This window comes from Aethalodelphis obliquidens, unplaced genomic scaffold (assembly GCF_003676395.1).
Source record: "Aethalodelphis obliquidens isolate GAN/ISIS:26980383/991018 unplaced genomic scaffold, ASM367639v1 scaffold16, whole genome shotgun sequence".
Classification (NCBI taxonomy): domain Eukaryota; kingdom Metazoa; phylum Chordata; class Mammalia; order Artiodactyla; family Delphinidae; genus Aethalodelphis; species Aethalodelphis obliquidens.
Window position 1 is genome coordinate 23,300,923 of NW_020837960.1, and position 14,103 is coordinate 23,315,025.

At 35.4% G+C, this 14,103-nt stretch overlaps 1 protein-coding gene across 4 annotated transcripts in view; it reads right to left on the reverse strand.

The window, feature by feature from the left end:
* The window catches only part of NBEA (neurobeachin), a 627,914-nt gene that overhangs the window by 408,473 nt on the left and 205,338 nt on the right, over positions 1-14,103 (reverse strand). For 2 of the 4 annotated variants that reach the window (XM_027116523.1, XM_027116521.1), the window contains exons 25-27: positions 6,018-6,026; positions 3,523-3,703; positions 1,291-1,421 (exon numbers count right to left, since the gene is read on the reverse strand). In XM_027116523.1, the coding sequence (XP_026972324.1) occupies positions 1,291-1,421; positions 3,523-3,703; positions 6,018-6,026 (321 nt within the window). The remainder of the gene's footprint in view (positions 1-1,290; positions 1,422-3,522; positions 3,704-6,017; positions 6,027-14,103) is intronic. The other 2 variants (XM_027116524.1, XM_027116522.1) reach the window with 1 other exon arrangement.

A 14,103-nucleotide genomic window follows, 5' to 3' on the forward strand; every position in this document is an offset into this window, starting at 1 on the left:
GATACAAACTCAGAACTGTTTGATTCTAGAGTTTGTGCTGTGCGATATACGCTCTGTAACTACAAAGATGTATAAGATACGAACATGCCCTCAAGTAACATACAGTCTCCTGTGCCTACACAAATAACATGAAGCATGACTGCTGATATGTTTCTAGTTAATTTTCTAAGCAATGAAGGGCTTTGTGGAGACTTGTCAGCAATAAAATAATATATGGTCTAATTATTTTAGGAATGTGTCTCTAACAGTAGTGAAAAAGAAAGACGCTACACTACAGATAAACTAAATGTGTGGCTGTTCTGCCTGAAAACTGCAAAAGTTTGAAGCCACAGAACTTTTTAAATGAATTAAACTTTTACTTCATGCCTTCATTTATTGAGCCTTCATTGTTTCAGTATCAAACATCTAATTACAAGTACCGTGAGTGACAAGAGACATTCCAGGTTTTATGAAAATATCAAACAGAGGAACTTCCCCTAGACTGGGTTGGCAGTGAAGGTATTAGAAAACATTTTCCTCAGAGAGTTGAACTTAAGCTAAAGCCAAGAGTGGAACAGAGTCACTGGGGTGAAAAATAAGGATGGACATTTCAAGAAAGGGGAAGCTATGTGTAAGTCTAAAGGTTAAAACAAATTCTGATGAACTGCATGAAGTCTACAGTGTGACTAAAATAAAATAGTAATAAATAAACAAGACAAAACAGTAAAAGCAAGGGTAAGGGATTCCAAGTTGTAGCTGAAGTAAGCAACAGTCAAGCATGCAGGACCTTAAGTCATATTACTGAAAGTCTGAAGTGATGCAAATGTTCAGTTGAACATACAATAAATAGAGCTAATTTAGAATGAGAATCACTGCTGCATTCCGAAATACTGTACACCATTCATTCATTTCATGGGCATTCAATATATTTTTGTTGACTATCATGGGAATCCTATCCCCAAAAGCATACCCATTTAAAAAGCGCATTATTCATATACAGAACTCTGTGAAAATATATGTAACTATTAAAAATAGTAATAATTAAGAATTTTTCAGTGCTATGAACTGATATAATCCTTCCTTATAAGAACCCTACGAGGTAGAAATTATTAGTATCTTCACTGAGTAACCAAAAATTACCAGTCTCAGAGAGGTTAAGTAATCTTGATAATACAATTCTGAAGAAGAGAAGCCAGGACCAGAGCCTCCATCTGCCTGATTATCAAGCAATACCATGTCACTTTGTTCTCATGAACTTAAAAAAAATTTTTTTAAGGTACATTGTATTTAACATAGAAGATGCTTAACTACCTTGGAAGCTGCTGTGGCAGTCACACCTTGGGGAGCTTCTTGAGGTTTACTGCTTGCATGTGAAGGTTTGTTCCCCCTGTCTCTCTGTCTCTGCCGACATTCTAAACAGTTTCTCACAGCAACACAGCAAACTATTTTAAAAAATGAAAGCATATTATTGATGTAAACTGCTGACTTTGACGTGTTTTAAAAAATTGCTTGGTTCTATTTTTTCTTTCTTTCCACTTTCTCCATCCCATTATTATTCTTAAAATCAACCAGATCAATAAATATTGTTTTAAATTAGGAAACACAGTAATGAAAAGTATACATAAAACATTCATGTAGTTAAAAAATAAAAACAAATTACCCATAAACTACCAACCAGCTGAAGAAACAGAATACTACAGGGTCTTTGAAGCTCCCAATATATCTATCCTTCCTTATTCTATCCCCTTCCAACCTTCAAAATTCTGAAATTTATGGATCAATTAAAATTTTAAAAAAACTTATTCATATTTGATGATTTTTTAAATAATAAGTCTCCTGCCCTTAAGTTGACTATCTTGGTGACTATATAGAGCACAGCTCCCCATTTCAGGCAATAACAGGGTACGTCCATATAGTCAAGCCTCACAAGTCCCAATATCTACCTATTTTCATGGTGGGAACATCACCTTTGTCAACAAGCATTCAATAAGTACATTCTGTCTATTCACATACTTATTTTAAGAAGCAGTAAAGCATAGTAATAAACAGTACAGATTTTGGAATCAGGGCACCTAAGTTTGAGTCCTGGCTCTGCCACTTATGGGCTGTGTGATCTTGGGCCAGCTGCTTAAACTACCTGTCCCTCAGTCTCCTCATGGTAAAATAAGTATAAACACAGTAACTTCCTTAGAGGACTGTTATGAGGACTAACTGAATCAATATATGAAAAGTGCTTAGAACAGTAAACAGCACATACATATAATTGTTTGCTTCATTATTATTCACTTATAAAACTTTCCTGTGGATGATAAAAAAAACAAATCTGCTAAGAATTATTAGGATAAAAATGAAATCAGCAGTAAAGCTTTGGAATGTATTCAGAAATAAAAGTTCAGAATAACCAAATAAATGCAGTTTTCAAGATATCTGGGCATTTAAAAAATATTTCTCTTTCTAACAAAGTTCAATCTGTAAGCTATTGTTAAATATCAATGGAAATGTCCATGATGGCCCACAGTAATTATTCCACACCTCTTGGCAGACAGAGAGATCTCCATGTGGTCAATCTTTCCCTTATAATGGAGATGAAATGACTCCTCTCAAGAAAATACAAAAATACAAAACAACATTAAAAAGTACATTTATTCCACCATTCTTAAATAAAGTTCTTATTCCGTCCTTGGATTAGAAACAACTTCTCCCCTGCAACTATATATATATATTTTTTTTTACATAATTTTAAAAATTATGGATAAAAAGAATACATATCAAGAATGTCCTCCCTATCAAATACCTTACTTTCTCATGTCCTCCCTGTTCACACTTGAAGGCAAGTATGAAAATAGTAGCCATTTTGGTCTGAAAACAGTAGTTGTCTGGTCCCCTGTAAAGACTAAATAATATAAATAATTTTTCCCTTTAAAAAAGGTAAGAGATGTAAGAATGATTCCTGCCTAAGGAGCTGGTCTAAATTTACTAAGAGTTTTCAGGACTAAATTTTATTTGTAACACAAGATAGCGGCAAAAAAAATCATAGGTATAGTAATGGTTATTAGTGTTAATGTTTATTAGTGTTATTAGGTACACTAATGTTTATTAATGTTAACTGTGCAATCTGAGAAACAGTGAGATTGGCATGGTCAATTTTATCCTTTAGCATTATATGTATAAAACTAGTTGTTGGTTTTCTGATACATTTGTGGGCCCAGGACAACTACCCTGTATTAGTTTACCAAAAATAAGGATTCATAAATATATTTACATTAAAATCACTTCAGTGAAAAAGGTTATTGTCCAACTGATTCTGAAAAAACTCAAAATATATTTGACTTTATTTCAAATTAGAATCCATTAAAGATCAATTCCATGAAATCTCCAAAGTGAAGATATTATAATTTTTTAATTTAGTAATTCTGAAGAATTACAAAATAATCTTTACATTACATAATCATCAAATTGTATCATTAATACTTTATGTATCACAGAGTATCAAAAAGTAATCTGTAATTATTTAACATGCACCGTTATTCTTAACAGACTTACCTAGCCTTAGGCACTGTCGCATTAAACCACCAGAAGACATGTTTTTTTCAGCTTCAATCTCACTAAAATTTAGAGAGCTGGCAAATACAAGTACATCAACCATAGCCATCAATCGACTGAGGAAAGTTACTGCTGTCTCAGCTGACATGCCTTGTGTCACTTCAATATTTTCCAATTCCGTCTTTAAAAAAGTAGAAGATTTAAATCTTGCTTAAAATTTGGAAATATAATACATGTACATACATACTGCAGGTTAACAGTAGTTTATTTTGTAAACAAAACAAGTTATAAATCATAAACTAATTCCATATATCATAAGAGCTAGTTATCAAATTTAATTAGCTTACCTATGAATTATCTTTAAATAAAGGAAAAAATCTATTTTTAAAATCAATGTTAGATTTCAATATCATTACTTGTAAAAACTACATTCCAAACTTAAGATCATTTCATAAAGATATTTAGAAGTAATCACATGTATTTATACTAGTTTTGTTCCACTTTATTAGTTAACAAAGACATAAAACTCGTATTTCTTTCCTAAAATCCTCATTCTCATTTATAAAAATATATGTGCTAATTTTTCTTTCCTATAAATGTATGATGAGCAATAGGAAAGATATGTGGCACTTTCATTTGACATCAAAGGGAGACAACTGTCAAATTATGACACTTTCTTATCCATTTCAGAATAAAGTGAAACCAGTAGGTATCTTGTATGAACAATAAAAATCTAGGGTAAAAATACTCAAGATCATTAATTCCTCTACTGATATTAATTTGTGACACTAGCAATAAGAAGAATCAGTAGCATTCTAGACTGGTGAAGCTGTACTTTCACTACACTATTGTCTATGATAAAATATAATTTCCTGCTTTGAAAGGGAATGGTACAAAGCATTGTGTTTCATAAGATGTATAACTCTGTATTTTGTAAGCAATAGCAACATCTCTTTTTTCATTGTGCATTACATAACATTTTAATTATTTTGGTTCATTATGACTAGACCTCATTTTCTCAGTGCCTCAAAATCAGAGAAAAGTAAGGAATGCTTTATAAATAAAAAATACTACTGTTTAAATTTTCTGAAAATGGGCACATTAGCCATATGGATTAACCTTACTTCTGCACCAAATGATAAATTCAACTACAAGGTAAGCATATATCATAGGTATCTGCTCCTATTTAATGCTCCATTTGACATTATTTATACCCATCATTCTACCTAGACATATCCCTACTCACGTTAACATGGAAATGTCAGCAGGAAACACTGATTAAAAAACGACCTCTTAAACACTTCTTGTGTACAACATGGGTAAGAAAAGAGACAGCTGGCTACTGCAAGCACTTTTATAACTAAACGATTATAAATGGAGTATAAAACGTAACAACCTTTCTCCCTTCTATTTAACATCAAAATAAGAGTTAAAATCATTCTCTCTAAGAGGAGCTTGTAAATAGACAAAAAAAATTTTTTCAATTGTTGATTTACAACATTATGCCAATTCGGTATCCATGACCTAAAGAAATAATTAATTCATTACTTGGATTTTTTAAATAAAGATTCCTCATTTGCTAGCACTTCACTGATATACAGCATCATTTCATAGCATGAATTAAAAATCGGTGACCACAACACAATTGTTTATAATAAAAGTTTAAAAATTAATTTTATATAAAACCTCCTTTTAAAAGATCAGTTATCAATATAAGTGTTTTATAATGGAATGGAAGATCTGACCATTGCTTAGGTCCATTAAGCATTCTGAAAACGTTTCAAAATATTAGAGTTTTAGGATATCTATAGATGTATTCTCAAAGAAATTCATCATTTTGAGTTACTAAAATTACGGGAACTCTAACTCATTTTATTAGTTAATGATCTTATTTTGAAGTATTTTGCGGTGTACAAGGCTTAAGCTTCAAAATGTTTTCATTTTTAAATGAGTAAATTATAAACAGAAATTATAAACAGAATTATTAATCATCCATGAAATTTGCCACTGTTATTTTTGACTAAACAAAATAAAATTTTAAACTAAAAAGCATTCTTAACCAATAACCTAAAAGGGAGTTCTTATTAATTCTATATAATAGTAATTTATAAATATGATGAAATGTTATATAAACATCATGGCATAGGTTTAAAAATAAAGATCACCCACATATGATTATTATTAAATCTTAACATATATTCCAACCAATTTCCTTTCTTTGGAACCAGTTAAAATCTGATTGTACATATGACTGAAATATTATTGTATTCATTATATTCTGATAGTTTAGTCTAAAGATTAGTGTGAATAATAAAATAGTAGTTCATCAGTACACTGAGAAAATAATCCTTCTAATGAATCTTTTAAATATACCAAAGATATGCCTAATGTTAGATGGTATGGAAACTCAAAATATAACCAAGTCAAAAATTTCATAAATAAGCAAAAATAAAATTTAAAACTGAAAACCTGAAAATTACTGAAGTAATACTAACCTTAGAACCCTGGACATGCATTAGACAAAACAGACAACAGACCAAAAAAGTACAAGAAAAGCAAATTATTAAAATTAAATGAAAATACAATGTAAAATTGAAACACAAAATAATATATTAAAAGTATATTTGATTATTTTATTAAAAGCAAAAATTCTCAGAAGAGATATTCATTTTATAAATTACATATGATTAAGATTAAATATCAAATAGATTTCTGTTTATTTTTTTCATTAGAGTAACTGCCCAAATAATATATATGTAAATATAGTTCATATATTAGAAATGATGCATACTCTATTTTACAAAATAAGTTATCTTTTCCTAGAAGATGACCAAGGAAACATTTTAATAACTAAACTAACGTAATGTCTCTGTAAAAGCCCTAGCTCACTACCAGTTTAAGCAGAAATGACTTAGGAAAATAAACTGAACCAACCTTCCAGAATTTTCATTAAGGAATCATGCTATTTTGTTTCCTAAAATATTTGGAGCCCTTCCTACAGAACAAAATCCCCACTATTTAATAAGATAATAAAATATTTGAGTAATTCTAACTTAAAAACCACTTTCCCTTGCTAGAAAAGAACTTACTGATACACTAAATGAGGTCGCATGTGAACTAAGACAATTGCATAGATTTTGTACTAAGTTTCAGAGTATTATTAAGAATTGTATTCAGTATATTAAAAATTTTTGGATAGAATTAAGTTTCATAATAAAAGTCAACAACTATTCTTATTCTTTGATTTCTGACATTATACGTGAGCATAAATTTCAAAATAAACTATTTTCAAGTAGTACAGGAGAACATATAAAAGCACCCTGAGAATACTAAAATATAATCAGTGTTATGAGATAAACAAAACACAAAGAAAATTAGTAGTTTTCCCAAATCTATTAGCTACATTTTCTAATAATGGTAAGAAAATATAAATTAAAATTAAGTCCTTGTCATCATTTTTTGACATAAAAAGTTCCTCTTCTTTCTCAGGATTATGAAACTATTAGGAAAGCCAGAAATCTCAGTCTCTATTACTTTTCTATCAACAGAGAAAATGAAGCCATACGTGACACTGAATGAAATTCTAAACATTCAGTGTTCTGGATGGTTGACCAAAATGGTCAACTTAAAATCATTAAATGATTATGCAATTTGTAGTTGATCCATGTTTTGTTTATCTTCATTTTTTTCTCCAATTCCTTGCTTTCATTCATGACCAACTTGAACAATGTATAGAAAATAAATGAGAGGATGCAACTGACTAGTCACAGAAACATTAACTTCAAAACCTCAACAACAGTAACAAAAATAATGCTCCTTCCCCAAATCAAAGACTGGTCAACCTACATAAGAAGAGTTCTATTTCTTTCCCCTGACTACTTAAGTTAAAACTATCAGTCTAATTTAGAGACTTGAAACTATGTAATTTATTTTCTATGCTACATAAGATTTTAAATAATCTAGGTAAAACTGAAACTCCAATAAAGTCCTGCTTTTTCAATGAATATTAAGTTTGAGGCGGCATTATAACACAAATATTTGTATATCTATACTCTTTTTCCTTAAAGTTTCCACTGAAATATTTCCATACAAGTAAGATAAAACAGCTCATATTTTCTCACGTGATGCTACTGCAACAGCAATACACAAATGTCATCCTTAGTATGGATTACTGTATTTATATAAGGTCCCAGGGCAGAAAATAAACCACCACTATGCCAATGCCATGAAGAGAACAGACAAGACTACACCATTTTAGTTTTTTGCCATCAAAATGGATCACCCATAGTAACTAACTTGGTTCAAATATCCTATTTTAAACTTCAGAATTCTGAGTGTGACAGGCTTACTCTATAAATGGGAAGATCATTCCATCATAATACAATTCTGAATAAAAAGTTCCAAAAGGAAGTAAAGGAGGGAAACATTCAGTAAGACTCATCTCCATCTAGTGACATTGCCTAACTTAATTTTCACAAACTCCCTGTGGGATAAGTAAAATTAACACCATTAAAATGAAGAAATTAAGGTTGACATCATTTCTAGTAAGTGGTAGAACCCAGGTTAAAATACACATTTATCCTATGCTAAAACCCATATGCCTTCAATTAAATCATAACTTCAAGAAAAATCGTGTTTGAGTCTCACTGATTACTGGGAAACAAAAGTTTGCTTTTGATGAAAATGAGCAAATTATCTGAGATCCACACTTATACTGAAAAACAGAAAAGACATTTTCCTGGGTTGAGCTTTTAATAGAAATTATAACGAATACTTAGCATTCTACTTACCTACTCAAAATTAAATACAATTTCAACATTAGACGTGTCAAATGCTAAAAATATTTAGTATGGCTGTATGGGAAAAGTTACATATCTTCTAATAAAACATAATGATCACAACCACCAGTGAAATTATGTTAAAAATTAAACTTTAATAAATGTTCATTAAGTCAAATGCAAGCTCTTATTTAACAGGAAAAATGAATTTATCTTAAGCTCTAACTATTGAATTTTTAATGATCAGGAGTAAGTAATGAAGTTTTACGCTATGACATTTGTATTTTATGTGAAAATGGTGCTGTAAGTCAGTGGTCAGCAAACTAGGACCTACAAGTCAAATATAAATAAAGGTTTATTGAAACACACCCACACCTACTCCTCTGTGTTATGATATATGGCTGCTTTTGCAAACAACAGCAAATTTCAATAGTTAGATACCATACAGCCCACAAACCCGAAAATATTTACTATATGATCCATACACAGAATAAATTTGTCAACCACTGTATACCATCATTACTCATATTTATTCCGTAAATACATATCTGTATATAATGTATGAATATTCTGAAGAACTCCACAAACCTAAACAAAATTACAGATCACTCAAACATTAGTTTCAAATGTTTCTATCCCTCTTCATATAGGATTGAAATTCTAAAGGCATCTACATGACAATGCTTCCCTTTGGTAATCTGTATATTGCCAATGTTTCCTTTTTCACTTATTCCATCCAAAATTCTCTTTTGGCTTTTTATATTTTAAATCTAAGTTAAAGAAAGTAACACGACATTGTTAATCAACTATACTCCAATAAACTTTTTTTTTTAAACTCTAAGTTAAAAAGCTCCATATCTTCAGTTCTCATTTCTTTCTTTTTCTTTTTTTTTTTTTTTTTTTTTTGTGATATGTGGGCCTCTCACTGTTGTGGCCTCTCCTGTTGCGGAGCACAGGCTCCGGACGCGCAGGCTCAGCGGCCATGGCTCACGGACCCAGCCGCTCCGCGGCATGTGGGACCTTCCCGGACCGGGATATGAACCCGTATCCCCTGCATCGGCAGCCGGACTCTCAACCACTGCGCCACCAGGGAAGCCTTCATTTCTTTATTTAGTCAACCTCTTCCTTCCTAACTCTTCCCCTCTACTACATTACAATTTTTAGCAAGAATATTATACAATAAAGTAATAGAAGACATTACTCAACAGTTGACACCAACCGTGTTTTCTCCCAGTAGGAAGTGGGAGAAAAGGTTCTCGCTATTAGGAAGCAATTTATTCAAAGAATGTAAAATTAGCTATGTTGTACAACCAGGTATAGGTACAATCAGCTAATGGACCAAAATAACAGAAATATAGAGACAGAGACAATGAAGAAAAGTTTCTACAATTGAATGAATTCCAAAGTCTGTTGAGAACAGTCTAAGAAATAAGTACCATAGTTTCAAATTCCAAACTGCAGAGAACAAAACTGCACAGGTAATAATTTTGGCAGTAGAACCTCAAAATGTCAGTATCTTTACTGTATATTCATTATAAAATACAAAATAAGCAGGGGGGATCGGGAAGATGGCAGAAGAGTAAGATGCGGAGATCACCTTCCTCCCCACAGATACACCAGAAATACATCTAAACGTGGAACAACTCCTACAGAACACCTACGGAACGCTGGCAGAAGACCTCAGACCTCTCAAAAGGCAAAAAGTCCCCACGTACCTGGGTAGGGCAAAAGGAAAAAAGAATAAACAGAGAGAAAAGAATAGGGACGGGACCTGCACCAGTAGGAGGGAGCTGTGAAGGAGGAAAGGTTTCCACACACCAGGAAGCCCCTTCGCGGGCGGAGACTGCGGGTGGCGGAGGGGGAAAGCTGCGGAGCCGCGGAGGAGAGCACAGCAACAGGGGTGCAGAGGGCAAAGCGGTGACATTCCCGCACAGAGGATCGGTGCCAACCGGCACTCACCAGCCCGAGAGACTTCTCTGCTCACCTGCCGGGGCGGGCGGAGCTGGGAGCTGAGGCTCGGGCTTCGGTGTCGGAGCGCCGGGAGAGGACTGGGGTTGGCGGCGTGAACACAGCCTGCAGGAGGTTAGTGCACCACGGCTAGCCACGGGGGAGTCCGGGAAAAAGTCGGGACCTGCCGAAGAGGCAAGAGACTTTTTCTTCCCTCTCTGTTTCCCGGTGCGTGAGGAGAGGGAATTAAGAGCGCTGCTTAAACGAGCTCCAGAGACGGGCACGAGCCGCGACTGAAAGCGCGGACCCAAGAGACAGACATGAGACACTAAGGCTGCTGCTGCCGCCACCAAGAAGCCTGTGTGCGAGCACAGGTCACTATCCACACCCCCCTTCCGGGGAGCCTGTGCAGCCCACCACTGCCACGGTCCCGGGATCCAGGGACAACTTCCCCGGGAGAACGCACAGTGCGCCTCAGGCTGATGCAACATCATGCTGGTCTCTGCCGCCGCAGGCCCGCTCCGCACTCCATGCCCCTCCCTCCCCCCCCCTACCCCGGCCTGAATGAACCAGAGTCCCGGAAGCAGCTGCTCCTTTAACCCCGTCCTGTCTGAGTAAAGAACAGATGCCCTCAGGCGACCTACACACAGAGGCAGGGCCAAATCCAAAGCTGAGCCCCTGGGAGCTGTGAGAACAAAGAAGAGAAAGGGAAATCTCTCCCAGCAGCCTCAGAAGCAGCAGATTAAAGCTCCACAATCAACCTGATGAACCTGCATCTGTGGAATACATGAATAGACAAGGAATCATCCCAAATTGAGGAGGTGGACTTTGAGAGCAAGATTTATGATTTTTATCCCCTTTTCCTCTTTTTGTGAGTGTGTATGCGTATGCTTCTGTGTGAGATTCTGTCTGTATAGCTTTCCTTCCACCATTTGTCCTAGGGTTCTATCCGTCTGTTTTTGTTTTTTTTTTCATCTTTTTAAAAACAAATTTTTTTCTCAATAATTATTTTTTATTTTATCTTATTTTATCTTCTTTCTTTCTTTCTTTCCTTCCTTCCCTCCTCCCTCCCTCCCGCCTTTCTTTCTTCTTTCTTCCTTCCTTCCTTCGTTTCTTTCTTTCTTTCTTTTTTTCTTTTTCTACTTTTTCTCCCTTTTATTCTGAGCCGTGTGGATGAAAGGCTCTTGTTGCAGCAGCCAGGAATCACTGCTGTGCCTCTGAGGCGGGAGAGCCAACTTCAGGATACTGGTCCATATGAGACCTCCCAGCTCCACATAATATCAAATGGCAAAAATCTCCCAGAGATCTCCATTTCAACACCAGCACCCAGCTTCACTCAACGACCAGCAAGCTACAGTGCTGCACACCCCATGCCAAACAACTAGCAAGACAGGAACACAACCCCACCCGTTAGCCGAGAGGCTGCCTAAAATCATAATAAGGCCACAGACACGCCAAAACACACCACCAGAAGTGGACCTGTCCACCAGAAAGACAAGATCCAGCCTCATCCACCAGAACAGAGGCACTAGTCCCCTCCACCAGGAAGCCTACACAACCCACTGAACCAACTTTAGCCACTGGGGACGGACACCCAAAACAACGGGAACTACGAACCTGCAGCCTGCAAAAAGGAGACCCTACACACAGTAAGATAAGCAAAATGAAAAGACAGAAAAACACACAGCAGATGAAGGAGCAAGATAAAAACCCACCAGACCTAACAAATGAAGAGGAAATAGGCAGTCTACCTGAAAAAGAATTCAGAATAATGATAGTAAAGATGATCCAAAATCTTGGAAATAGAATAGACAAAATGCAAGAAACATTTAACAAGGACCTAGAAGAACTAAAGATGAAACAAGCAACGATGAACAACACAATAAATGAAATTAAAAATACTCTAGATGGGATCAATAGCAGAATAACTGAGGCAGAAGAACGGATAAGTGACCTGGAAGATAAAATAGTGGAAATAACTACTGCAGAGCAGAATAAAGAAAAAAGAATGAAAAGAACTAAGGACAGTCTCAGAGACCTCTGGGACAACATTAAATGCACCAACATTTGAATTATAGGGGTTCCAGAAGAAGAAGAGAAAAAGAAAGGGACTGAGGAAATATTTGAAGAGATTATAGTTGAAAACTTCCCTAATAGGGGAAAGGAAATAGTTAATCCAGTCCAGGAAGCACAGAGAGTCTCATACAGGATAAATCCAAGGAGAAACACGCCAAGACACATATTAATCAAACTGTCAAAAATTAAATACAGGGCTTCCCTGGTGGCGCAGCGGTTGGGAGTCCGCCTGCCGATGCAGGGGACACGGGTTCGTGCCCCGGTCCGGGAAGATCTCACGTGCCGTGCAGCGGCTGGGCCCATGGGCCATGGCCGCTGAGCCTGCGCGTCAAGCCTGTGCTCTGCAACAGGAGAGGCCACAGCACTGAGAGGTCCACGTACCGCAAAAAAAAAAAAAAAAAAAAAATTAAATACAAAGAAAACATATTAAAAGCAGCAAGGGAAAAACAACAAATAACAGACAAGGGAATCCCCATAAGGTTAACAGCTGATCTTTCAGCAGAAACTCTGCAAGCCAGAAGGGACTGGCAGGACATATTGAAAGTGATGAAGGAGAAAAACCTGCAACCAAGATTACTCTACCCAGCAAGGATCTCATTCAGATTTGATGGAGAAATTAAAACCTTTACAGACAAGAAAAGCTGAGAGAGTTCAGCACCACCAAACCAGCTTTACAACAAATACTAAAGGAACTTCTCTAGGCAAGAAACACGAGAGAAGCTAAAGACCTACAATAGCGAACCCAAAACAATTAAGAAAATGGGAATAGGAACATATATATCAATAATTACCTTAAACGTAAATCGACTAAATGCTCCCACCAAAAGACACAGACTGGCTGAATAGATACAAAAACAAGACCCATATATATGCTGTCTACAAGAGACCCACTTCAGACCTAGAGACATATACAGACTGAAAGTAAGGGGATGGAAAAAGATATTCCATGCAAATGGAAACCAAAAGAAAGCTGGAGTCGCAATTCTCATATCAGACAAAATAGACTTTAAAATAAAGACTATTACAAGAGACAAGAGACAAAGAAGGGCACTACAAAATGATCAAGAGATCAATCCAAGAAGAAGATCTAACAACTGTAAATATTTATGCACCCACCATAGGAGCATCTCAATACATAAGGCAAATACTAACAGCCATTACTCGACACTAACACATGCATAGTAGGGGACTTTAACACCCCACTTTCACCAATGGACAGATCATCCAAAATGAAAATAAATAAGGAAACACAAGCTTTAAATGATACATTAAACAAGATGGACTTAATTGATATTTATAGGACATTCCATCCAAAAACAACAGAATACACATTTTTCTCAAGTGCTCATGGAACATTCTCCAGGATAGATCATATCTTGGGTCACAAGTCAAGCCTTGGTAAATTTAAGAAAACTGAAATCATATCAAGTATCCTTTCCGACCACAATGCTATGAGACTAGATATCAATTACAGGAAAAGATCTGTAAAAAATACAAACACATGGAGGCTAAACAATACATTACTTAGTAACGAAGTGATCAGTGAAGAAATCAAAGAGGAAATCAAAAATACCTAAAAACAAATGACAATGGAGACACGACAACCCAAAACCTATGGGATGCCGCAAAAGCAGTTCTAAGAGGGAAGTTTACAGCAATACAATCCTACCTTAAGAAACAGGAAGCATCTCGAATAAACAACCTAACCTTGCACCTAAAGCAATTAGAGAAAGAAGAACAAAAAAACCCCAAAGTTAGCAGAAGGAAAGAAATAAAAAAA